This window comes from Photinus pyralis, unplaced genomic scaffold, assembly GCF_008802855.1.
Source record: "Photinus pyralis isolate 1611_PpyrPB1 unplaced genomic scaffold, Ppyr1.3 Ppyr1.4_LG10, whole genome shotgun sequence".
NCBI classification, from domain to species: domain Eukaryota; kingdom Metazoa; phylum Arthropoda; class Insecta; order Coleoptera; family Lampyridae; genus Photinus; species Photinus pyralis.
Genome location: NW_022170250.1, coordinates 17,523,608 through 17,549,852, shown reverse-complemented (window position 1 = coordinate 17,549,852; position 26,245 = coordinate 17,523,608). Strand labels below are relative to the sequence as shown.

The window sequence follows — 26,245 nt, the reverse complement described above, 5'->3', positions numbered from 1 at the left end:
ACTAAATCGAAAATGTGTCAATTTGTTGATGATTGTGTCTAGGGGAGTGGCTTCCTCATAGATGCATATCTAGTTCGTCGGTATGGTAGGAGGTATTGGAGTGTACTTCGTGCAGTTCTTGCCTCTGACCATGCTACTCGAGTCACTTAGTGAAGAGACTTCTGAACTAAATCGAAATTGTGGTTATTTGCTGTGATTGTGTCTTGGGGAGTGGCTTCCTCATGGATGCATATCTAGTTCGTCGGTGTGGGAGGGGGTATTGGAGTGTACTTCGTGCAGTTCTTGGCTCTGATCATGCTACTCGAGCCACTTAGTGAAGAGACTTCTGAACTAAATCGAAATTGTGGCAATTTGTTGATGATTGTGTCTTGGGGAGCGGCTTCCTCATAGATGCATATCAAACTCGTTGGTATGGGAGGGGGTATTGGAGTGTACTTCGTGCAGTTCTTGCCTCTGACCATGCTACTCGAGCCACTTAGTGAAGAGACTTCGGAACTAAATCGAAAACGTGGCAATTTGTTGATGATTGTGTCTAGGGGAGTGGCTTCCTCATGGATGCATATCTAGTTCGTCGGTGTGGGAGGGGGTATTGGAGTGTACTTCGTGCAGTTCTTGCCTCTCGAAAACCATTGTGTCTAGGGGAGTGGCTTCCTCGCATATCTAGCGTCACTTAGTTCTTGCCTCTGACCATGCTACTCGAGCCACTGAAGTGACTTCTGAACTAAATCGAAAATGTGTCAATTTGTTGATGATTGTGTCTAGGGGAGTGGCTTCCTCATAGATGCATATCTAGTTCGTCGGTATGGGAGGGGGTATTGGAGTGTACTTTGTGCAGTTCTTGCCTCTGATAATGCTACTCGAGCCACTTAGTGAAGTGACTTCTGAACTAAATCGAAAATGTGTCAATTTGTTGATGATTGTGTCTAGGGGAGTGGCTTCCTCATAGATGCATATCTAGTTCGTCGGTATGGTAGGAGGTATTGGAGTGTACTTCGTGCAGTTCTTGCCTCTGACCATGCTACTCGAGTCACTTAGTGAAGAGACTTCTGAACTAAATCGAAATTGTGGTTATTTGCTGTGATTGTGTCTTGGGGAGTGGCTTCCTCATGGATGCATATCTAGTTCGTCGGTATGGGAGGGGGTATCGGAGTGTAATTCGTGCAGTTCTCGCCTCTGATCATGCTACTCGAGCCACTTAGTGAGGAGACTTCTGAACTAAATCGAAAATGTGGCAATTTATTGTTGATTGTGTCTTAGGGAGTGACTTCCTCATAGATGCGTATCTAGTTTGTCGGTATGGGAGGGGGTATCGGAGTGTACTTCGTGCAGTTCTTGCCTCTGATCATGCTACTCGAGCCACTTAGTGAGGAGACTTCTGAACTAAATCGAAAATGTGGCAATTTATTGTTGAGTGTGTCTTAGGGAGTGACTTCCTCATAGATGCGTATCTAGTTCGTCAGTATGGGAGGGGGTATTGGAGTGTACTTCGTGCAGTTCTTGCCTCTGACCATGCTACTCGAGCCACTTAGTGAAGTGACTTCTGAACTAAATCGAAAATGTGGCAATTTATTGTTGATTGTGTCTTAGGGAGCGACTTCCTCATAGATGCGTATCTAGTTTGTCGGTATGGGAGGGGGTATCGGAATGTACTTCGTGCAGTTCTTGCCTCTGATCATGCTACTCGAGCCACTTAGTGAGGAGACTTCTGAACTAAATCGAAAATGTGTCAATTTGTTGATGATTGTGTCTATGGGAGTGGCTTCCTCATAGATGCATATCTAGTTCGTCGGTATGGTAGGGGTATTGGAGTGTACTTTGTGCAGTTCTTGCCTCTGATTAATGCTACTCGAGCCACTTTGTGAAGTGACTTCTGAACTAAATCGAAAATGTGTCAATTTGTTGATGATTGTGTCTATGGGAGTGGCTTCCTCATAGATGCATATCTAGTTCGTCGGTATGGTAGGGGGTATTGGAGTGTACTTCGTGCAGTTCTTGCCTCTGACCATGCTACTCGAGTCACTTAGTGAAGAGACTTCTGAACTAAATCGAAATTGTGGTTATTTGCTGTGATTGTGTCTTGAGGAGTGGCTTCCTCATGGATGCATATCTAGTTCGTCGGTATGGGAGGGGGTATCGGAGTGTAATTCGTGCAGTTCTCGCCTCTGATCATGCTACTCGAGCCACTTAGTGAGGAGACTTCTGAACTAAATCGAAAATGTGGCAATTTATTGTTGATTGTGTCTTAGGGAGCGACTTCCTCATAGATGCGTATCTAGTTTGTCGGTATGGGAGGGGGTATCGGAGTGTAATTCGTGCAGTTCTCGCCTCTGATCATGCTACTCGAGCCACTTAGTGAGGAGACTTCTGAACTAAATCGAAAATGTGGCAATTTATTGTTGATTGTGTCTTAGGGAGTGACTTCCTCATAGATGCGTATCTAGTTTGTCGGTATGGGAGGGGGTATCGGAGTGTACTTCGTGCAGTTCTTGCCTCTGATCATGCTACTCGAGCCACTTAGTGAGGAGACTTCTGAACTAAATCGAAAATGTGGCAATTTATTGTTGAGTGTGTCTTAGGGAGTGACTTCCTCATAGATGCGTATCTAGTTCGTCAGTATGGGAGGGGGTATTGGAGTGTACTTCGTGCAGTTCTTGCCTCTGACCATGCTACTCGAGCCACTTAGTGAAGTGACTTCTGAACTAAATCGAAAATGTGGCAATTTGTTGATGATTGTGTCTAGGGGAGTGGCTTCCTCATAGATGCATATCTACTTCGTCGGTATGGGAGGGGGTATTGTAGTGTACTTCGTGCAGTTCTTGCCTCTGACCATGCTACTCGAGCCACTTAGTGAAGAGACTTCTGAACTAAATCGAAGTTGTGGCAATTTGTTGATGATTGTGTTTTGGGGAGTGGCTTCCTCATAGATGCATATCTAGTTCGTCGGTATGGGAGGGGGTATTGGAGTGTACTTTGTGCAGTTCTTGCCTCTGCTAATGCTACTCCAGCCACTTAGTGAAGAGACTTCTGAACTAAATCGAAAATGTGGCAAGTTGTTGATGATTGTGTCCTGGGGAGTGGCTTCCTCATAGATGCATATCTAGTTCGTCGGTATGGGAGGGGGTATTGGAGGGTACTTCGTGCAGTTCTTGCCTCTGCTAATGCTACTCCAGCCATTTAAAGAAGAGACTTCTGAACTAAATCGAAAATGTGGCAAGTTGTTGATGATTGTGTCTAGGGGAGTGGCTTCCTCATAGATGCATATCTACTTCGTCGGTATGGGAGGGGGTATTGTAGTGTACTTCGTGCAGTTCTTGCCCTTGGCCATGCTACTCGAGCCACTTAGTGAAGAGACTTCTGAACTACGAAGTTGTGGCAATTTGTTGATGATTGTGTCTAGGGGAGTGACTTCCTCATAGATGCATATCTAGTTGGTCGGTGCCCTCAAGTGAGGGGAGGGGGGTACTAAGTTGAGCAAACAACTGCACAAAAACAGCTGCAGCATATACAAAGGCTAGCCAGTATGACAGGAGCCACGAGGACCTGTCCCACAGTCGCTATGCAGCCACTGCTAGGCCTGGTGCCACTCCACTTAATGGTGTATGTGTAATGAGCTCGAAACTTATAAAAATGATGCATGATCGATGAAAAATTGAACCGATTTCACTCTGCAAAATTGTAAAAGACAACAATATCGAAAGCACTTACTTTGGAATCTCTCCAATCCGCGGAGGCCTCTGCTTTCGGCAATTGCAAGCTCCATCCAGCCACGGTAAACCTAAAACAGATATCGAAAAAATTATAATCGCGCGACAATTGCGGACGTGTTCGCGCGTTGAATTGCAAATTTGCATAGAAACGCGAACGTTTCAGCATAAAAATTGCGCAATTTCTCGATATATTTGCAAGGCTAGACGGCGGCGGTGTCATAAGATTTTTGAATCATTTCCGATTTGTAAGTGTAATACGAGCGACATATGCCCTTATCGGTCGGTTTCCCATTACGCTCCATCCACCCCATTCGATATATCTTTAAAGTAATTTTAGGGGATCGATCGATAGACGTGTAGCGTCCAAAATTTGACATGCGAAACACATTTTTCATCCGAAAAGGGAATTTCCTTTTAGAATTAATGAGCGTGATGAACTTTCGGCGAGTTGACTAACCCCCAGCTATCTATTTATGGAAAAAGTGAAGGGGGCGAATTTTAACCCCTTTACATCCTACAAAGCGGAACTAAACGATGTGTGTACTTTTTTCAGAATGCGAGGGTTCAAACCTTGGCGGTGGACTTTTTTTTTTCTTAAACGAGGCCCGAAAATTTCACTTTGGCCACCTTTCTCTTAGTTTACTCGACGAGTTGTGAATCACTTTTTGCGACTGGATGTCATAAAAATAAAGACTTTGGAGAGTGATGGAGAGGACAAGATGGATCTGGAAAACCACAAAAGGCGAGAGGAGACAACATGAGACGACCAATGGGAGAGGGAAGAGAAGGCGGGAGACATTAAGAAAGGACGGAAGAAAGAAGAACGGAACAAGTAGGAAAAGGGGAATAGAATCGGGACAGCAAAGAGGAGGTGGAGAAACCTGAAAAGGTCGGGTGGCTCAGAAGAGGACATTAGAGGACTGCAGAAGTACGTAAAGGGCAGGGGATAAGTAGAAGTCAGAAGATTTCAGGAAAGTACAAGAACGTGTATAAAAGGACAATAGAAAAGAAGCAGTAGAAAAGAACACGAAATATCAGGGTAGAACAGGAAATGAAAGAAGAGGGCAACTGAAAATAGTAGAGGTCAGTTAAGAACAGAGCAGCTGGAGATGCTAGGGGGGAGAAGGTAAGGGTACGATAGGTGAGGGCATGAGAGAATGGGAAAAAGTAGAAGGTGCAATGTAGGGCAGTAAAGAAAACAGAAGATGGACAACAGAACAGACGAGGTCGGACGAGGATAGAGATAGAGAAGAATACAAAAGCGGGCAGTGTGGCAGGTTAAAGGCAAGAGAAGAATATAGGTTTACAAAGGTGCATGAGAGGACTGGAGGGGGACGTGAATAGGCAAGAGAGAGTAAGCGGACAGGTGGTTAGGAAAGTGTAGTGAAAGATAGGAGAAGGCAGTAGTTTGGTGAAGTGAGGAGCGGTTAGTGGATATGACAGTAGAAAGAAGAAGGTGACAAGTAGGGCAGGGAGGACAGAAAGAGTGCATCAGAACAGCAGAGGATAGGAGTAGAATTGAGGGAGAAGGTACGTGTATTAAACGATGAGTCAATGACATGAAAAGAGATGAGTGCTTTGGAAGAGCCAAAGGCAGTTAGTAGAAGACAACAAGTGCAGAATTCAGGAAATGACATGAGACGTCAGAAACAGGAGACAATTGGAGAGGTGAGGGGAGGGGAGAATAATAGATTTACAAACGAAAAGGTAGAGACGCTTTCAAATGAGTTTTGTTAAGGAATTCAAAGAATCAAGAGAAGGAGAGTTTAGGAGATGAGAGAATAGTGTAGGAGAACACAAAAGAGAACTGAAAGACAGACAAGAAAGCACATAGTTGTACAGGAGATAGCAGTAGAGATCAGAAGGGGCAATAGATAACATGATACCAAACAGGAGAAAGCAACTGAAGATAGTAAACACCAAAGGATGTGGGAAAGAACAATAAAGAGCAGAAGAGAGTACAGGAAAGGGTCAGATGCAAGACATGATAGGAAACAGGAGAGAGCAAGAGGAGGCCGGGTAGAAGCAGGAGAAGTCAAGAAAGGATAAGAATTAGCAAAGGGCATGGGAGAAGAGTAAAAGAGGATACGACAGGACAGAAAACAGTAGTAGATGACAAGGGGAAACCGGGGCCAGGAGAGCGTTGGAAAAGATTGGAGACGAGGGAAAGACTAAATAGTGGCGAACAGGATGAGACAAGAGATTGTTGTAGAGGACAAGAGATGGCAATAGAGGAGAAGAGTACGTGAGATGATAAGATATGATAGGATAGGTCAGTAGGTGGGGCCAATGAGAACTGGAACCAGAAAGGGTAGAGACAGGGGACGACAAAAAAGGACAGAAGAGAACAGGAAACGCTGGAGAAAGTACGAGTGAGAGTGAGCAAGAGATGAAATAATGAGTCAAGAGGAGACAAGGAATAGCAGAAATGGTAGGCATGGGGGGGATGACAATGTGTTACAAAAGATGTCGGGAGAGAGAATGGTTGGAAGGAAAAGGTACGCTACAGGATGGCGATAAAAAGGGACAGAAGTGACTGGACGATACTCGAAAGGAGGGGACAGCCGATAGTAGGAAAGAACCAAAACGTCCCCAGGGGGATATGAGAACGCATGAAAGATGGGAGGGAACAATAAGGACGACAGAATAGAGCAGGAAACGATAAGAGAGGGTTGAAGAGGGCAAGTCTATGTATAAGGGGACAGGTCGCGACAGAGTGTAGGAGAGGGTAAAAAAGACAGGGAATTGCAGGAGATCTGCGAGGACAGGAGAGGGAAGAAGAAAATTGTAAATAACAGTAGATATCAGATAGATTAGGAAAGGGTGCGCAAAAGAGCATAGAACTTATCAGGCTATAGCAGGAGAAGACGCAAAAGACCAGGATTTGGAGGAAATGACGGAATGGGCCAGGAGGTGGTAGGTGGGAGTAAAAGAGGAAAGTGTAAAATGGAAGGGTAGAACCGGTGACGACAGAACAGGGCAGGAAAGGGTAGGAGAAAACAGGTAATTACACGAAATAGTGAGAGTGAGTCAAGAGAGGACAAGGAATAGCAAGAAATGGTAGGAGAAGAATAGGAGGAGGAGGACAGACGACCATATGTTACAAAAGGTGACGGGCGATAGTTGGAGAGAGTATGATTGGAACGAAAGGGTAGCAGACAACAGGAATCGATAAAAAAGGGACAGTAATGACTGGACAATATTGGAAAGAAGGGGGCGGGCGATAGTAGGAAACAATAGGAACGTCTCCAGGAGCTGTGTAGGAGAAAACGGAAGAGCAAGAGAAGGGTAGAAAGAGGGGGTTGCAAGGGATAGAAAAGGGTTAGAAACAGCACGAGAGGGTAGCAGACTAAGGAAAAGGAAGGAGGATAGGGGAGGGAACAATAGGGATGGCATAACAGGGTAGGAAATGATAAAAGAGAGTCGGAGACGGTAAGAGGATAACAGGGAAGAGAGGACAGGGCACGACAGACAGACAGGATAGACTAGGCAAGAACAAGAAAGCACAGAAAAGGACAAGAGAGTGTAGAAAAGGACAAGAGACGGCGCAGTAGGAGAAAATAGAAAGGAACAAGAGAAGGTGAGATAGAACGGGAGAGGACAGTATATGAGAATTTCTAATTGTTTGCAAGAAAGAGAACGGTAAATGCTAAAAAGGACAAAAAAGAAAAAGACAGAAAACGAGAGAGCAGGTGAAGGTATGAGAGGGTAGGAGACGACGGGAAAGGACAGAGGCAGATATAAGAGATGGAATAAAGAGAGGGTAGGAGAAAGGAGATGGGAGTAGATCATCGTCGAAAACAGGAGACAGGTGAGAGCTGGGGAGGACATGAAACGTCAGAACCAAAGGAGAGAATTGGAGAGGTGAGCGGGGGATAATAGATGCTACCCGGGAAGAGAGGGCAGGGGGGGGGGGGGGGGAAAAAATCAAAGGGTTGCAGAGCGTTTTCGAATTAGTTTTGTTAAAAAATTCAAAGAAACAGAAGCAGGAGGGGTTAGGAGATTAGAGGATGCTATAGGGGAAAACAAAATATGAGAACAGAAGATAAACGAAAAGGAAAAGAAAAGTGGAGAGGATATGAGACATCAGAAACCCAGGAGAGAATTCGAGAGGCGAGGGGTGGATAATAGATGTTAAACGGGAAGAGAGGGTAGGGGAGGTTAGGGAAATGTCAGAGGGCTGCAGAACGTTTTGAAATCAGTTTTGTTAAGCAATTCAAAAGATGAGAGGATAGGCTTGGAGAAAACAAAAGAGAGACATGGGGATAATAAAGTGCAAGACATGATAGGACACAGGAGAGAGAAGCAAGGAGAGAGAAAATTATTACGTTTTCCCAGATTCATATGAACTCAGCAGAACACTACCTCAAAAAACCAAGAAAATGAAAAGTGAACTAACTATAATTAGGTGCTAATTAGGTGCTAATTAAGTTCCCTATTCCCGAATTCAATGCTCCTTTAGTAAAAAATTATTGCATGTTCTGCAAGGTGCATATGAACTCATCAGAGCACTACCTCAAAAAACCAAGAAAATCAAAAGTGAACTAACTATAATTAGGTGCTAAGTAGGTGCTAATTAAGTGCCCTATTCCCGAATTAAATGCTCCTTTTTTTAAAAATTATTACATGTTTCCCAGGTTCATATGAACTCATCAGAGCACTACCTCTATAAACCAAGAAAATGAAAAGTGAACTACCTATAATTAGGTGCTAATTAAGTGCCCTATTCCCTAATTAAATGCTCTTTTTTTAAAAAAATTATTACATGTTCTGCCAGGTGCATATGAACTCATCAGAGCACTACCTCAAAAATCCAAGAAAATCAAAAGTGAACTAACTATAATTAGGTGCTAAGTAGGTGCTAATTAAGTGCCCTATTCCCGAATTAAATGCTCCCTTTTTTAAAAATTATTACATGTTTCCCAGGTTCATATGAACTCATCAGAGCACTACCTCTATAAACCAAAAAAATGAAAAGTGAACTACCTATAATTAGGTGCTAATTAAGTGCCCTATTCCCTAATTAAATGCTCTTTTTTTTTTTAAAATTATTACATGTTCTGCCAGGTGCATATGAACTCATCAGAGCACTACCTCAAAAAAACAAGAAAATGAAATGTGAACTAACTATAATTAGATGCTAATTAGGTGCTAATTAAGTGCCCTATTCCCGAATTAAATGCTCCTTTTTTTAAAAATTATTACATGTTTTCCCAGGTTCATATGAACTCATCAGAGCACTACTCGGAGCACTACCTCAAAAAACCAAGAAAATGAAAAGTGAACTAACTATAATTAGGTGCTAATTAAATGCCCTATTCCCGAATTAAATGCTCTTTTTTTTTAAAAAAATTATTACATGTTCTGCCAGGTAATTGTAGTTAGTTCACTTTTCATTTTATTGGTTTTTTGAGGTAGTGCTCTGCTGAGTTCATATGAACCTGGCAAAACATTTAATAATTTAAAGAAAAGGAGCATTTAATTCGGGAATAGGGCACTTAATTAGCACCTAATTAGCACCTAATTATGCAATATGTTTGATTGTGTTCTGCTGAACTTGCTCTGCTAGGTTAATGGACATAATAAAGAGCAAAAGAGAATGTGCGAGTGCAGGCGGTGACAGTATGAGAATGGGGTAGGAAAGGGTGGGAGATGACAGGAAATGGGGAGGATACGACAGGTGAGGAAAAAAAGAGAGCAGGAAATGACAGCAACTGGCTGGAGAGGACGGTAGATGGGACATTGCGGACAGGAGATGGGGGGAAAGAGACAGCCAGTATAGCGGACAAGAGATTGTTGCATTGGATAGGAGATGGCAATAGAGTAGAAGAAGAAAAGGTGAGGAGAAGGAAATGGGGGAGGACAGATAACAATTTGTTATAAAAGATGACTTGGAAATAGTAGGGTTGGAAGGAAAAGGTGGCAGACAACAGGAAGGCGATAAAAAAGGACAGAAGTGACTGGAGAATACTGGAAAGGAGGGGGCAGTCGATAGTATGAAAGAACAGGAACGTCTCCAGGAGCTGGAAAGAGCAGAGGAGTGTAGGAGAAAACTGAAAATTAGAAGCATTAGAAACCACACGAGACAGTAGGACAGGACAGAGGGTAGCAGACGACTTAAAAAGGAGGGAAAAGTTCAACAAATTCCGCCTTCCAGAGAGCTTAAGCGAATCTGAGGAAATCTTCAAAAAATGCAAGAAAGAGCAAGAGGGGGCAGAAGCATGGGTTTGCGTAGTAGGTTCATCAAGTCAGTTCGAGAGCCAGTTTTCTAAGATACAAGAGCAGGAGACATGACATGGTAGAGTAGGAGGAGACAGGAGAGAACTGAAAAGGAAAGCCAAATAATGTACAAGCCCGTAATAGGGTCGTAGAGGAGAGTAGGGGTTAGGAGGAGGGAGGTTAGGACGTGGAAAAGTACAATAAATGGCAAGATATGGTAGGAAATTAGGAGTACGAGAGAACGGGAAGAGGCTGGAGACAATAAATCGCACTTTTAACACTAAACACTGGGGACGAGGAAGAGCTGGAGAGGGCATGAGAGGGCAAGAGAGGGGAGAATGGCAAAGGACAGCAAATGAGAGAGGAATGATAAGGCCAAAAAAGGTCAGAAGAAAATAGGAGAAAAAAAAAGCTGAGAGAGCACGAATAAAAGTCAAGATAGATGGGAGGAGAGGACAGAAAATAATTGGAGACAACGGAAGAGGGGCAGTGAGGGTGGAAGGAGGGAGAAAGTTTTGCAAAATGTTAAAAACGGAACGAGCTTCAACTTCGTTCCTGTAAATTGCTATGATCTCATTTATTGAGGAGAGATAGTGACCAGAGATTCCGGATATCCCCGCAAAACTGATAAGGTTTTGCGCACAAAACGTTCGGGAAGCACTTTCAAAAAATTATCCCTAATTCGACAGGAATTACCTCGGATTTCCATATTTAACTCAAACTGCGGAATAAATTAGTCATCGATTCAATGAACTTCGGGCCTTCTTTCGGACCTTGCCCAGCGACCGCCCCGACGACGTCAAAACGTCGGATTCAGATAAACGCAATAATTTCAAAATCGATGGGTAATCGTCCTTGTATATCGCTCGCCCATTATTCTAATACTATTATTATCGACACAATGACGTCCGGTTCCGTAATTACCAAAATTGTCAACTTACCGTCGCGCGTCTCGGCGGATGACGTCATCGTGCAGCAAACCTCTCAGCGGCACTCGCGAAAATACGCGTCCGTTTCGGACAATGTCCGCGTCATTGACGCTTTATCTTTCAGATAGGAATTTTTAACAACAACAACCAGATTTGGTGGAAAATTAATAATAATAATAATTGCGGACTTACCTTGTTGAAGAGTAGTCATGATACGCTATGCTGAACTAAAGAACTGGAAACAAGCATCGGTAATCCCGAGGGCTGCACGATACCATTCCTTCCTTAAAGCGCTCGCTTTAAAAAACTGAAACAATAAAAATCCCCGATTAGAATTAATTGCGCGCACGCACCCCCTTCGCCGGAGCATCTCAACGGAAGCCCTAAGGGTCGCTCCGGCTTGCGTCAATGCCGGATTAAAAGAAAACAGCGCGGGTCACCTAAATGTCAAAAACCGCGTACCTTTTTTTTTCCCGAATTTCGAATAATATCGTGACGTCGAGCTGTCGTGCTTCGAGGTCGAAAGTTACAAAACTAAATGAAAATGGTCGAATTGATTACCTCGTCAACAGATGGGGGCACAGATAATGGCGCGAACGCTATTCCCGGAGCGTGATTTGGAATGGAACTTATCGCTCCTCGGCCACGGTTCCCGAAGGCTGAGAACCACGACCTTTCGCACTCGGATGGCGTGCGAATTAAAAATCGTGAATGCCCGCATGACTAAGTGTCGTGTTGATTTGGCTCAAAGATCGCTCTGGTTATAGTTTTATAAAACGAAAGTTTGCATATGCGTTGAAATAAATAAATAAACACGTTAACTTAAACGTTACATTAAGAAATCGCAGTTAAAGTCCAAGGGTACATGGATGGAGTGAAAATAACATCGTGTTTTTCGAGTACTCGGTGCTATTGGGCTCGGTTGAGAGAGTATGTCGAGAGTCTTTAACTTCATCCAAACTTTCAAGGTCTTAAGAATATTCGAGTCTTTGGTTTTCAGAAATTTTGAAGCGTTCAGGCTCTTAAAAATTCGAGAGCACCTATGTTCTCCTGATACAAATACAGGGTGAAAATTTCGTTTGGAAGAAGCTTTTTATGGTATCCAAAAAAACCTGCTACCAGTCTACGTCAAGGTCAAGGGGGGGGGGGGGGAAATTTTTTGTCATGGCAAATACTAGGTACACGTTTTTGGATATAGCAGCATAAAAAACTTATCAAATGTAAGCGAAAAACTCAAATTAAGGAGTTAATATTGTCAAAGCAATTTATTATACAGTGATTCAAAATTGAGGGCAAACATTTTCAAACATTTTTTTCATATAATCGTATGCCGTAACTTGGTTCCTTTTCTAGATACAGGGTGTAAAAGTTTAAAAAAAAAATAGGTTTTTTCAATTATTCAAAAACCTTTCAGCCGAGTTAAAGAAAATTTGGTAGGCTTATTTGTCGTCATAAGGGCCTTCCTTTGGTGGGAATAAGATAAATAAAAACCGATTTGTTTACAATACTTTTTTACTCTTTGTATCTAGAAAACGAAGCAAGTTAGGACATACGATAATATGAACGAAATTTCTTATTTTTGGCTGGTAAATATACCCTTAAAGTCTTTGTACTCAATTTTGAATCGCCCTGTATAAAAAGTTATGAAAAACTAGCAGGTTCGGTGCACTTCGCACTGATTAACAGTCTATGTTCCGCTCCCGCATTTCAGGAGATGCGCCGCCTCACCTCACTCAATTTTGCTAAATCAGAAACCTTCGCGGACATGCGTCCAAACATTCCCCACGTGTTTATCGTAATCGAATGAATGAGACGCAAGATCGGTTTCGGAAGGAGCGTTTTAGGATTTTTCGAGTCAATTGCAGGTGGTTTCTAGGATTCTCCAGCCTCGGTTAGTTTCAGAAAGAGGAATGAAAGCTCTATAATAGCCTAGGTAGTTCTTGGAAGGTAACTAGACTGCGGTTTTCAGATGTTTTTTGAACTAATTCGCGATCCGAAGGCGAGTTCGGCATAAATCGTGCTTTCCCTATGAGAGGGGTGCGCCAAATTAGTAGGCGCAGTGGTAAATGGTGAAATTTTCTCTGCTTGAATTTGCCATAATCTGTTCCGATGTCGAGAGACCCGAAGGCGAGTTCGGCACAAATCGTGCTTTCCCTATGAGAGGGGTGCGTCGAATTTATGCCGAACTCGCCTACGGCTCGCTCGGCATCGTAGGCGCAGTGTTAAATAGTGAAATTTTCTCTGCTTGAATTTGCGCCATAATCTGTACTGATGTCGAGAGAGCCGAAGGCGAGTTCGGCATAAATCGTGCTTTCCCTATGAGAGGGGTGCGCCAAATTAGTAGGCGCAGTGGTAAATGGTGAAATTTTCTCTGCTTGAATTTGCCATAATCTGTTCCGATGTCGAGAGACCCGAAGGCGAGTTCGGCACAAATCGTGCTTTCCATGTGAGGGGGGTGCGTCGAATTTATGCCGAACTCGCCTACGGCTCGCTCGGCATTCGTAGGCGCAGTGTTAAATAGTGAAATTTTCTCTGCTTGAATTTGCGCCATAATCTGTACTGATGTCGAGAGAGCCGAAGGCGAGTTCGGCACAAATCGTGCTTTCCATGTGAGAGGGGTGCGTCGAATTTATGCCGAACTCGCCTACGGCTCGCTCGGCATCGTAGGCGCAGTGTTAAATGGCGAAATTTTCTCTGCTTGAATTTGCCATAATCTGTTCCGATGTCGAGCGAGCCGAAGGCGAGTTCGGCACAAATCGTGCTTTCCCTATGAGAGGGGTGCGTCAAATTTATGCCGAACTCGCCTACGGCTCGCTCGGCGTTCGTAGGCGCAGTGTTAAATAGTGAAATTGTCTCTGCTTAAATTTGCGCCATAATCTGAACCGATGTTGAGCGAGCCGAAGGCGAGTTCGGCATAAATCGTGCTTTCCATATGAAAGGGGTGCGCCGAATTCATGCCGAACTCGCCTACGGCTCGCTCGGCATTCGTAGGCGCAGTGTTAAATGGTGAAATTTTCTCTGCTTGAATTTGCGTCATAATCTGTACCAATGTCGAGCGAGCCGAAGGCGAGTTCGGCATAAATCGTGCTTTCCATATGAGAGGGGTGCGTCGGTTTTCTACCTCCATCTGCTACCTTCCCGACCCGTTACATACGCTCCTGCCAACTCAAGGGAGATCTTCTCTATTTCCCTCCTGTTCCCTCCTAACATTCTTCGTTCTCTCCTACCGTCTCCAGTACTCCTCCTCCTGTCCTCTACCACCCGTCTATGTCTTATCCTACCCCTTCTTACCCTTTCCTGTCCGGTCCCCCTTCAACCCTTTCCTGATTTGTTCTGTGGTCTCCTATCTTCGCCAGTTCGTCCATTGCTTCTTTTGTCCACTCTATGACCTCATCTTTCACTCTCCGCCTCTCTCTTGTATTTCCTTGTCTTCCCTACTCTCTCTTTCTCTTTCCTGCTCTCTCCTCCGTCTCCCGCTCGTTTCTATCGTCGTCTGTCACTCTCTACACACTCAACGCTTTCCTTTCTGGTCGTCTCCCCCCTTCAGTATTTTGCTGTTCCTTTCCTGGACTCTCTTACTCATTCAAGATCTCATTTCCTCCTCTCTTTACCTTCATTTACTGCCTTCTCCACTCCCTTTATGCCCCAGCACATACGCTCCTGCCAGCTGAAAGGAGATCTTCTCTATTCCTCCTCTCCTCTCCAAAGATTTGTCGTTCTCTTCTACCGTCTCCTATACTATCTATCTCCTGTTCTCTATCGACCGTCTATGTCTTATCCTACTCCATCTTGCCCTTTCCTGCTCTTTTCTGTCGTTTCGTATCTTCGCCAGTTCTGTCATGTCGTGTCCTTTTCTGACGTCTTGTTCTCTTTCGTAAACTCTTTCGCCTCATCTCGTACTCTCCACCTCTCTCTTGCATTTTCTTGAATTATTAACCCTACCTCTCCTTTCTCCTCCATCCCCTCCCACTCTTTCACGAGTGCTTTCTTACGCTTACGTCTAATTCTTGTTCTTTTAGTTTCTTCACGCCCCTTCCCTTTACATTTAATCCCTTCTCTTCCTTCAAATTTCCTTGTTGTTTTACTTCTCCACCATTCAAGTATTTTCTTCGTCCCTTTTCCTCCTTCAAACCACTTTCATGTTACCTTTATTCATCTTTCACATTTTTCATTGCGACTTCCTTTCTTCTTTACCCTTCTTCACGACTCAATCACGTCCTTCTCCTCAAAGCTTTCGTTCTTTACCCCTGATCAGCTTGTTGGCGATAAACGTGCGTGGGTTTTTCCCATTTCCAGAGCCCAAATAACGTAAATGCTGGTCTGCTATTGGTTTAGAGGGGACGCTGGTCACGGAGATTTCGTTGGTTCCCTTTTGGTCTTAGCATAAATAGCGAACCAAAAAGAAAAAGAGGGTTAGCGACTGAGAAGGCGTACATCTCGCCTGCGCCATTTTAATGGCAACAAGAGCGAAGATGGCTTAAAACAGTAAATAATTAGCAGACGAGTGGCCAACAATTCAGTTGTGAAACAAACGCTCGAGTTACAAGTAGAAATTGATTGGTTAACAAAACGGCGGTTAAGCAAAGGAGGATGACGGAAAAAATTCTGTTGTGCATCATAAAAACGATACAGGTTGACATGTGTTCTGCGAATCGGGATATTAACAGCTTTCCGAAACACCGAGTATCTATTTATAAACTCTTTTGCGAGTACGAACTGATCGTTGCATGAATGAACGGGAGTTAATCTGTTGCGGGCCGCATTTTTTCGATTGTCAACACTGTTGGAGTTTTTCTTTTTGTCTTGTAAAGGAGCTGTAATTACCAAAGAGCGCCGATATGGTCCTAGGGTAATTTTTCCAGCACGCAGGAACCTCTGGATCTTGAAGACGGAACTTCAGTTGGTGAACTCATTTTTCCAATGGAATAGTGCATTATGAATAAGATTATTAAAATTTCGACATAATTAGGTTAGCTGCAGAAGGTGATCACGTTACTTTATTTATTTATTTATTATCCCCCTCTTGTTCTGGGCCCTCAACAGGCTTGCGCCCCATTACAGAGTGACCCGCATAATGCCTTTAAGCGATTACATTCATTATGGATCATGGTGCGCAATCCTATATCGATTAGATCGCGCCTTGATGGCGACCTACGGCGCCCCGATGTCGCTATGGAACATTCGCAACACTGACATGTTCTCCCTTATCCTATCTTTTCCTATATTGCACTTTGTCCTGCCCAATATAGTGCTCCTTTGCTATTGACGATCTTCAGCTCTTTGCCGCCTTCTACTATTAACCTCTCCTGCTTGGCTCTTACTCTTTTGAACCCCCACAAATTTCCTTCTTTGGAGATATCGGGTCTGCTCAAACTCCGTATAAGGATACATCAATCAATAAATAGAAGATGTTCAACCTTGAAGGTAGAGCACTTAACGCCGTTTGTCACGGACGCTTGAAACTAATGGATGGAGATAGGCGTCCCATTTTCAAATTCTCTCGATAGTTGCCCGCTTCGGTTTTAAATTGTGTCATTGTAACGAAAGAGCTCTTATTACTAAACCATTAGTTGTGAACTGTCCCGAGACCGAAATGAACTCGAATCCAATTAAATCGTGAGCAATTACAAATACGTCCGTACTAAAAGGGCGCGTCGCGCCATTTTTCACTCGAACCCGACGCTCAATCTCCGACGCTAATAGATCGCAATCGCTTAAGCAAACATTTGCAGACATGCACTATCGATTGTTGAACACCTCGACCGGGTAGTCGCCGTGCATGGAAATCTAACCTAATTTCCAGGCGTCTACGTTTCGCGCCATCGTCGGTGTCAGTGTTGACACTTTGGCCTTTCCGGTTCAGTTTATTTGGCTGGCGAACGAAAGAGGAGAAGAGGAACAATGTCGGGCCCTATAATTACCAATTACCGGGATGAAGTCGAAGGTATCATATCATTCTCGTCGTCACCATGGCGACCTTAACGATTTTTTTCTCAAGGCGACCGAAGTGGATCGTGACAAATGAAATTTGGATTCCGTCGTACGCGTCACTTCGAAAATGACAATAATTCTTTCTGAAGGCTAACGAATTTAATAATACCATGCACTTAGTAATATCAAAGATCGTGAGACTTACATCTTGAAAGCATTTGAAGGTTGAGGCGATTATGAAATGAAATTTGTCCATTTAGTTCGTTATTGAGAACCTGACATGGAACTGTACTCGGCTAATCTCCCGGGGGACAAGCGCAACCGTTAAGTAACAATTAAAAGGCTTCTGCTTGCCCACTCAAGGTAGAAAATGCGGGATATCGCTATTGAAAGTTTCAGACGAGATATTTTTAACAGAATTTCCAACAGGGAAGAGAGATAAAGCGAGGTCGGGAGACGACAGATGAGGATGGGTGTGCTTGGGATATGGTCTGAAAAGGACGAGCAGATAAGAGTAAGAGAAGGCAAGAGATAACAGAAGAGGGGTAGGATATCAAAGGAGAGAAGTGGGGAGTAAGAAATAGATTGAGAAGGTTAGAGAGTGATAGGAAGATTATGCACAGGGTGTCTCATTTTCTTTTCTAAACATCCCCAGTGTGATATATTTTTGAAAACATAATTTAATATGCTATCGTTTTAGATTACAAAAAGATATACAATAGTTGTATGTATTTTTTAATTATTTGAACCTTCTTTAAAATTTTTAATTGTTTTTTTATTTGTGAATCTTTTTTGAATCACTTCAATTTTTTGTAATATAATTAGTGCGATGTATGTATTTTTTTAATCAATGGTACCCATTTTTTAAATTTAATTGATATAAGATACTATTGAAGTTATTTTTTTTTACTTTTTTAAAACTGTCATGATCTCCTGAAGTTTCTTAACATTATTTTTTAATTCGCTTGTAATTTTGGAATAAATCCATTGAATTACATTCTTGAAATTCTCTAACATTTCGTTATATTTGTCTTCAACTATCTTTAAATGTTCTCTTAAAGTATTAGATTTAATATTAAATTCTCTTTTCAAAAATATAACACTTAAACAATTTAACATAATTCAATATTGGCTCGGAGATTCAAAAAAGTAAAAAAAATTTGAACCTTATTTAATTTTTTATCATCCCTATAGTGGCTATATTTCTGAAAAGGGAATTTAATATGCCACCTTTTTAGATTAAAATATACAGGGTGTTCCATTAAAAAATCTAATAACTTTTTTAGATGACCCCGCACACTTATTTTGAAAACGGCAGATTATTCAACAATCATTATAAAGAAACGTTTGTAATAAGCATTTCTCCGTATCGCTATTAATAAAGAAAATCCTGAAATAGACAAGTTTTTAATTTCCCCTCGTATCTCCTAAGGAAGCGAATACTTTCAAATTTTAAAGATTGAACAGCTAAGAGAGTGAGAGGGAGGAACAATTATTATACGGTATCTGGCTAATTGTTGGTGCTCTCAAAAAAGGAATATAGGCGCCATGTGCTCTTTTGGGTTAAACTTGGGATGGTGCAATCAAAATTTTGAAATCTTTGCTTGCTTAAGACACAGGAAAAAAAACTCGCTTTTTAACATTCTTGTATTTTTTTTCTCATTTAAACCTTTAAATTTTTTTATCCTTTCTTTAAAATATTTTTGAATTTCTTTGGATCTCATTCCTAATGTGAATTTTGAAAAAGTAATTTAATATGCTACCGTTTTAGATTTCAAAAAAGTTTAAATATTCAAAAATCTTTTTAAAATTTTTGTACTTTTTTAATCATTTGAACCTTTTTTTAAATTTTGTATCTTTTTTTGAATCGCTTGAATTTTTTTGAATATCATCCCTAGTGTGATATATTTTTGAAAAGGAAATTTAATCGTTTTATCGTTTTCGATTCCAAAAAGATATAAAAAATTTAAAAATTCAAAAATCTTTTTAAACTGTTTTTTACCTTCTTTTAATTTTTTAATTTTTTTAATATTTTCGAATCTTTTTTGAATTTTTTGAATCGAATATTCCATTTCCATTTACAAAAATGATGAATTGAAGTGGAATGTGATGAATTTTGGAACGATTCAGAAGGGAAAAAATAACTTTGAATACCCTCAAATGCACTTACTAAACCCCCATAGGTTGTAAAAGAACGCTATGAAGACCTTTGATTAGCCTTGTGAACGCTCTTAAGGACTAATAAAGGCACAGACTTTCAAAAATCCGTAGAAAAGGCTCTTCAAAATCGCTATTCATGTTAATTATTTTGAAAGTCATTCTTTGATAGTAGCTAATAAGACCCACATTGAAGTTCTATTAGATCAGATTTCCCCTTAGAATTTTTTAAAAAATCAGATAAAACTTCCAAAAGAACCTCTTAGAGATTCTCACACATTTTCTTGAACCTTGAAACAAAAAGATTAAACAAAGATAAAAAAGTTGTTTAATCCATTTTTAAAGTATTTTTGAACTTTTTAAAATCATTCTTTAAATACTTTTGAATATTTCTTGAATTGTTTTGAATCATTGCAATTTTTTAAATATCATTACTAGTGTGATGAATTTTGTATTTTTGCTATCGTTCTAGATTACAAAAAGTTATAAAAAAGTTTAAAAATTCAAAAATCTTTTTTATTCGAACCTTTTTTTAAATTTTTAAATTATTGATTAGTATTTAATTCATGTTTTTAATATTTGTAATGAAGTATTTGAATTTTTGTTTAGTAGGTACCATCCGTAGTGCTTAATAAAAAGGAAATGTCATGTGCATTTTAGATTAAAATATACAGGGTGTTCCAATAAAAAAAACTCCGATAACTCTTTTAGCTGACTCAAAAGGCCCACATGACGCATATATTAGTTTTTAGCACTAAGTAACAATTACGGAGATACAAAATATTAAGAGGGGCTAACAGAGAGCAGTAGAGGGTAATAGAAAACGGGGGATGGGGAACACGACAGGGCACGATTAAAGAAAGTTGGTGAGAGAACGGAGCAGGGAGGAGGGCAGGATTGTAGGATACGGAAGGAGTAATAGGGAGTGCTGGAGAGGTCAGGAGAAAGCTAGAGAGGAATGGGCAGCAGACGACGGAGACAGGAGACGTTAAAAAAAGACATGAGAAAAGTGAGAGAACAAGAGCGGGACTGATGCAGAGAGCAGGAGAAGACGAAAGAGGACAGAAAAATGGCAATAGAGGGTAAGGGAAATGGCAGGGGAAGGCAAAAGGGTCTAGAAAACGCACACAAGAAGAAGAAGAGACAGAAGACCGCTGGAGAGGTTAGAAGATTGCATAGAAGAACAGGAATGGGCAAGAGAGAGCAATAGAAATCGGAAAGGGACAATAAAGGTAGAGCAAGAAAGATCATTTTAAGATGTTAGGGGACGGGAGTGGGTAAGAGGAAGACAATATTGAGGAAAAGAAGGTGCAGGAAAAGATAAGGAAGGCTAGGAGAGAGTATATGAAGACAAAAAAGGATAGAGCAGTACGACCAGACAGTTGAGGAAGATTAATTAACTAAGAAAATGTTGTCATTCTGAAATAGACAATAAGGCCATAAGAGAGTGAGAGGGGGAAAGAGAATGTACAATGACGTACAGGGTGTCCCACACCGGGAAAAATAAAAAAACATTGTCACGCTACACCCTTCTGGAGTGTGGCCGTAACAGTCTCCCCCTACTAAACAAGAGAACGTCCCGGTCCCAGTTCAGATGATGAGAGGATGGTATGTTCCTGCTATTTGGTCCCCTGATTCATTTTGAGGTGTGGTACGTTCCAAGAGAAGTTCCTGGAAAGTCTAGGTCTTCTACTATCTGGAGGTGATCCTGGAGGATTTGGTATAGTCCTGCTCTTCGAGGGGCGAATTTGATACTAATTTCCTTCCTTTTATTAGTCAGCGGGTGGGTACGTACCCAAACTAAGTCCGCGAACATTTTCAAGAACGGGCCTATTTTGTGCCGAACTCGCCCACGGCTCGCTCGACAATGCCGCAATTGGTTGTTTGGAGCTAAATAAGCATCAAACCATTTAATGCCGAGCGAGCCGTAGGTGAGTTCGGCACAAATCAGACTACTATCATGCCGTTGAGCTTCGGTTTCAAGAACGACACTTATTTTGTGCCGAACTCGCCCAAGGTTCGATCGCAAATACCGTCACTTCTTGTTTTTAGTTAAATAAGAACCAAGCCATCAATGCCGAGCGAACCGAAGATCAGTTCGGCACAAATCATGATACTATCGGGTCGTCGAGCTTCGGTTTCAATAACAAGGCCTATTTTGTGCCGAATGCCGCAATTGGTTGTTTGGAGCTAAAAAAGCACCAAACCATTTAATGCCGAGCGAGCCGAAGGTGAGTTCGGCACAAATCAGACTACTATCATGCCGTTGAGCTTCGGTTTCAAGAACGAGACTTATTTTGTGCCGAACTCGCCCAAGGTTCGATCGCAAATACCGTCACTTCTTGTTTTTAGTTAAATAAGAACCAAGCCATCAATGCCGAGCGAACCGAAGATCAGTTCGGCACAAATCATGATACTATCGGGTCGTCGAGCTTCGGTTTCAATAACAAGGCCTATTTTGTGCCGAATGCCGCAATTGGTTGTTTGGAGCTAAAAAAGCACCAAACCATTTAATGCCGAGCGAGCCGAAGGTGAGTTCGGCACAAATCAGACTACTATCATGCCGTTGAGCTTCGGTTTCAAGAACGAGGCTTATTTTGTGCCGAACTCGCCCAAGGTTCGATTGCAAATACCATCACTTCTTGTTTTTAGTTAAATAAGCACCAAACCATTTAATGCCGAGCGAACCGAAGATCAATTCGGCACAAATCATGATACTATCGTGTCGTCGAGCTTCGGTTTCAATAAGAAGGCCTATTGTGTGCCGAACTCGCCCAAGGTTCGATCGGAAATACCATCACTTCCTGTTTTTAGTTAAATAAGCAGCAAACCATTTAATGCCGAGCGAACCGAAGGTGAGTTCGGCACAAATCCGACTACTATCGTGCCTTCGAGCTGCAGTTTCAAGAATGATCCGTTTATATGGGGAATCTATAAAAAGCATTATGCGGGTCTGTCGGTTAATGGGGGCAAGCCTGTTGAGGACCCAGAAAAGAGAGAGATAATAAATACTAAGAACGGGGCCTATTTTGTGCCGAACTCAAAATCTCCAATTTTCATAGTCATGAACTAGGTTGGTTTCCGAATGCACCATGCACTCGAGCAAATAGGACGAGAGCGCCGTCTCGCATCCTGGGGCGTTATTGCATAACCTGGGGTTACTTGTGAGCAATCTTCTGAACAAATGGAAGAAAGGAAAAAGTCCAAAGAATCACAAGAATCCCTAAAATTGGAAAAGCTGAAATTTGCCACATGAATTGAAGAAATCGCGAGAATTTAAAGTAACTGTAGAATCGAAAGAATCGATGAAGCATCTTTTGGATCCGAAAAATTTAGAAGATGAGGAGAACCGCTAGAAGAATCTGAAGAATCGGTAGAATTAAAAAATACAAGTTTGAAGAGTATCTGCCAAAATCCAGAAAAAATCTTAGGGTCAGGCCCAACATTCAAAAAATATTGGGATTCAACAGCTCAAAGCGTTTAAAGAATTTGAGGAACGTGAAGAATCTCTAACATCGGAAGAATCCGAAGAATCTGAGGAACGTGAGGAATCCGACAAACTTGAAAGGAAAAATTTGATGGATCTGAGGAATTCGAGGAACCGGGGGAATTCGTAGAGCCGTGTAAAATTGAAGAAATTGATTCAAATTGGATTAGGCGTCCGAAGGACCGGAAAAGTCCAAAGGAAAAAAATAGGGAAGTTGCCTACTAAATGCAAGAGGTAGGAAGCACAGTTTTAAATCACAGTACCGGACCCCTATCTTCAATGGTAGCTACCAAAATCCTGTAAAATTGCCTCTTTAATTGACTCAAATTCTTTGGGGTCACTGGCACATTAGGCCCCGGTTTTGGGGGTAGCTTTTTGACCGATCAGAAAATTTGATTGCGTCAATTTTAAATCGTAAGCGGTTCCGGTCTGGAGGAATGCAGTTGTCGTTTACGTCGAACTCGCCTTACAGCATTAATTTGTAAAAAGTGCCACCCCCTCCCCCCAAAACCGGGGCATATTGTGCCAGTGACCCCAAAGAATTTGAGTTCATTAAAGAGTTTGCGTCCAAATTTGATCGCATATCTCGAGCTAAATATTGACGGAAACGTCAACGAGCGTAAATTGGCAGTTTCACACCCCTCCGCGCGGCATCTATCGCATCGGGCATTGTTTAAGTGAATAATTCAACCTTAACGGTCAACAATATAAACACGCCGTCGTGCTTGTATTGCATTCCCGATAATTAATTGCATTAGGTAAACATTCCGCACAGGTAGGTAAATACTAATTAATCAATACATAAACCGCGCGCTCGCGAGTCGAGGGGGTGGCGTTTCAGCTGCACGCGTCCGGCGGCGATTTAAATCGCACCTTCGCCTAAATGCAACAGTTGCAACTAAATGCAACAGCATTGACCTTTTTCCTGACCCCGTTAATTAAGGAATTACTACGACAAGGACGACAAGGTTAAGGCATTGAACGCAAAGTGAGTGTGTTTAGAAAGGTTGTAAACGAACGGAAAAATTGCGCCTTAGGGGCGAGAAAAGAAAAAAAAAGAGCGGGCGCCGGAGGAATAGCGCCATTTCCGCACAATCGATAGACGCCACGAAACGCGCGGATTCCGCCGCGACGCCGGTGAATTAAAGCAAACACACACCGCAAGCTTGACTTACGTTTCGTTTTCCATTTCCTTTAATTGCGTCGCTCGCAGGTGGAAAGACTACAGACAGCAGCAATACGTTCTTAAGGCCGACTGCATTCCGCCTCGGCGTAAACACAACTGAGCCTCTTTTTCCTGAAACGCGACATTCCAGCAGCAGCAGTAGCAGCGGCGGCGGCGACGGCGACGGCGGCGGCGTTGCCACGGCATTTTCTCCCCCACCGTTTTCCCCGACCGACCGACCAACGAGGCGAAAAATTTCAATAATTAATTTCCTTTCCGCGCGAATTATTAATAAAAGTCGACGTTTATTTGTGCGTTCGTGCGTGACCGACGGACGAAACGCGCGCAACCCTTCCGGTTTTTCGGTTTTCCGGTTGCCGAGATCGAAACGATTCGCAAACTCCTCGGACTGGGGAAAGTTTTCCTATTCGAAATTGCGCTTCATGTTCGAATTGAATATCATTTAAGGCTTACGCAAGGGAAAAGGACCAACAGACAGATGGTTTTCTGGTACCAAAATGTCCGCAACATTCGCAAGAAACAATTTGCTTGTTTGATATTCCACTCATCCCCTATTTTGTACTTACTTACGGTGTACAAACTACAATTTTTTAAGCGCTTTATGTGTTTAAATTTTGAAATGTTTGAGATTGTTTAATTTTGAAAGTTTGGATTTTTGAAATTTTAAAAACTCAAACTTCAAAAGTTAAAATTTCAAAATTAGAAAATTTCAGATCAAAGTTTCAAAAGGTCCAAATTTTAAAATTTCAAAAATTCAAATTTTCAAAATTAAAAAATTACAAATATTTCAAAATTTAAATAAAAGAAATGGTATAGGGTCCGTTAACTTGGCCCCCCCACTGAGAGATTTCATAGTCGTATTATTTTGAAATGAATGCGCTCGTTATGCGCTCCTATGCGCCACCGATAATAACTCTTGCGCCATTATCGTTTTTTAGAAATCCGAAAATACATTTGGGGGGGGCCAAGTGAACGTAGCCCCCCCCCGTACGTATTTTGTCCCTTGTAACTAAGTCACCTGATACATTTGGTTATGCGCTCAATTGCGCCACTTGAATTAAAGCTAGCGCCATTACGGTTAAGCCGTGACAAATTTTTAAAAAGTGGAGGGTCTAACTTTTTCAAAGTTATTTCCGGAAGTGGGTCCATTTTGAAAATATTTTACATCGATTCGGCCTTCGGAGTAACTCCTAAATACAAATTTTTAAAAACCTACCTATTTTACTTTCTCAGAATCGTTTAACTAAAGCTCCCAAAAAAAACACCCTGTATAGTGTTTCTGAAACACTATAATGGCGCCAAGATTTTTGTTTACGGCGCATTTTAGCGCATGATGAAAGGTACGATGTAGTAGAAAAAACATGTTAAAAAACGTAACTTTTGAAAACGTTAAGTTAGCCCCCCCTCCCCCTTTTTAAAAATTTTTTATGGCTTAACCGTAATGGCGCTAGCTTTAATTCAAGTGGCGCAATTGAGCTCATAACCAGATGTATCAAGTGGCACAAATACCGGTAGTAAAATGCGTTATGGGGGATTCCGTTCACTTGGCCCCCCCCCCAAATATATTTAAGGATAACCAAAAAACAATAATGGTGCAAAGATATCTTTTTACGGCGCATTTCAGCGCATACCTGAGAGTACAATTTCGTATGAAAAGATGTTAAAAAAAAGTAACTTTTAAAAACGTTAAGTTGGCCCCCCCCCCACTTTTTGAAAATTTGTCACGGCTTAACCGTAATGGCGCTAGCGTTAATTCAAGTGGCGCAATTGAGCGCATAACCAAATGTATCAGGTGACCTAGTTATAAGGGACAAAATACGTACTGGGGGGGCTACGTTCACTTGGCCCCCCCAAATGTTTTTTCGGATTTCTAAAAAACGATAATAGCGCAAAAGTTATTATCGGTGGCGCATATGAGCGCATAACGAGCGCATTCATTTCAAAATAATACGACTATGAAATCTCTCAGTGGGGGGGCCAAGTTAACGGACCCAATGGTATGGTATACCTATTTGAGATGGCAGACTCAAAGCTAAAAGGCTTAAACAAACAATTTCAAAGCTCGTTAAGGTGCCAAAGATTACCAAAATTCCAAATATGTCAAAAGCTCTAGAGATTTAAATTAAAAAAAATTTAGAAAAGATAATAACTAAAATCAAAGAATTAGAAATTAAATTATGAACTACTTCAAAAATTCAGAAAATAAAATAAATTTCTAAAAAATCAGATTGTAATTTAAAAAAATCATAATTACCATCAATCTGTTTTGAGCGGGTTTTTGTATTTTTTTTTTTCAAAATTTAGTATTTCAGAAAATGGTCAAAAACAAAAAAATTTTGAAAAATCAGGAAAATTGAACAATTTAAAGACTTCAAAATTAAATATTCCAAAAAAACTTACAGGATTTAGAAAATTTTAGATTCACGCAAAAGCTCAAATTAGAAAATTCTGGATAAATAGAAATCTAAAAAATTCAAAAAACAAAGGAAATTATAAAAATTTTCAAAAAAATTTGGAAAATCGAAAATTTTTATAAAAAATAAAATTCCGAAAAATTCGGAAGGAATGAAAAAGGTATAGGTGATAATTAAAAAACTCCAAAAACATACTACACACAAATTCAAAAAAC

General features: G+C 41.5%; 2 protein-coding genes across 6 annotated transcripts in view; one reads left to right on the top strand and one right to left on the bottom strand.

Moving 5' to 3' along the window:
- Window positions 1-23,739, bottom strand: part of LOC116161741 (calcium/calmodulin-dependent protein kinase kinase 1-like) — a 37,128-nt gene extending 13,389 nt beyond the window's left edge. The window contains exons 1-3 of one of the 5 annotated variants that reach the window (XM_031475203.1): window positions 23,606-23,739; window positions 11,048-11,162; window positions 3,706-3,775 (exon numbers count right to left, since the gene is read on the bottom strand). In XM_031475203.1, coding sequence (XP_031331063.1) covers window positions 3,706-3,775; window positions 11,048-11,066 — 89 coding nt within the window. In that variant the 5' untranslated portion in view covers window positions 11,067-11,162; window positions 23,606-23,739. Of the gene's footprint in view, window positions 1-3,705; window positions 3,776-10,867; window positions 10,980-11,047; window positions 11,165-11,317; window positions 11,544-23,605 lie in introns of those variants that run through there. The other 4 variants (XM_031475206.1, XM_031475204.1, XM_031475205.1 and 1 more) reach the window with 4 other exon arrangements.
- LOC116161736 (anoctamin-4-like) overlaps window positions 1-26,245 on the top strand; it is a 319,822-nt gene that overhangs the window by 212,560 nt on the left and 81,017 nt on the right. The gene's annotated exons all lie outside the window — the stretch shown is intronic.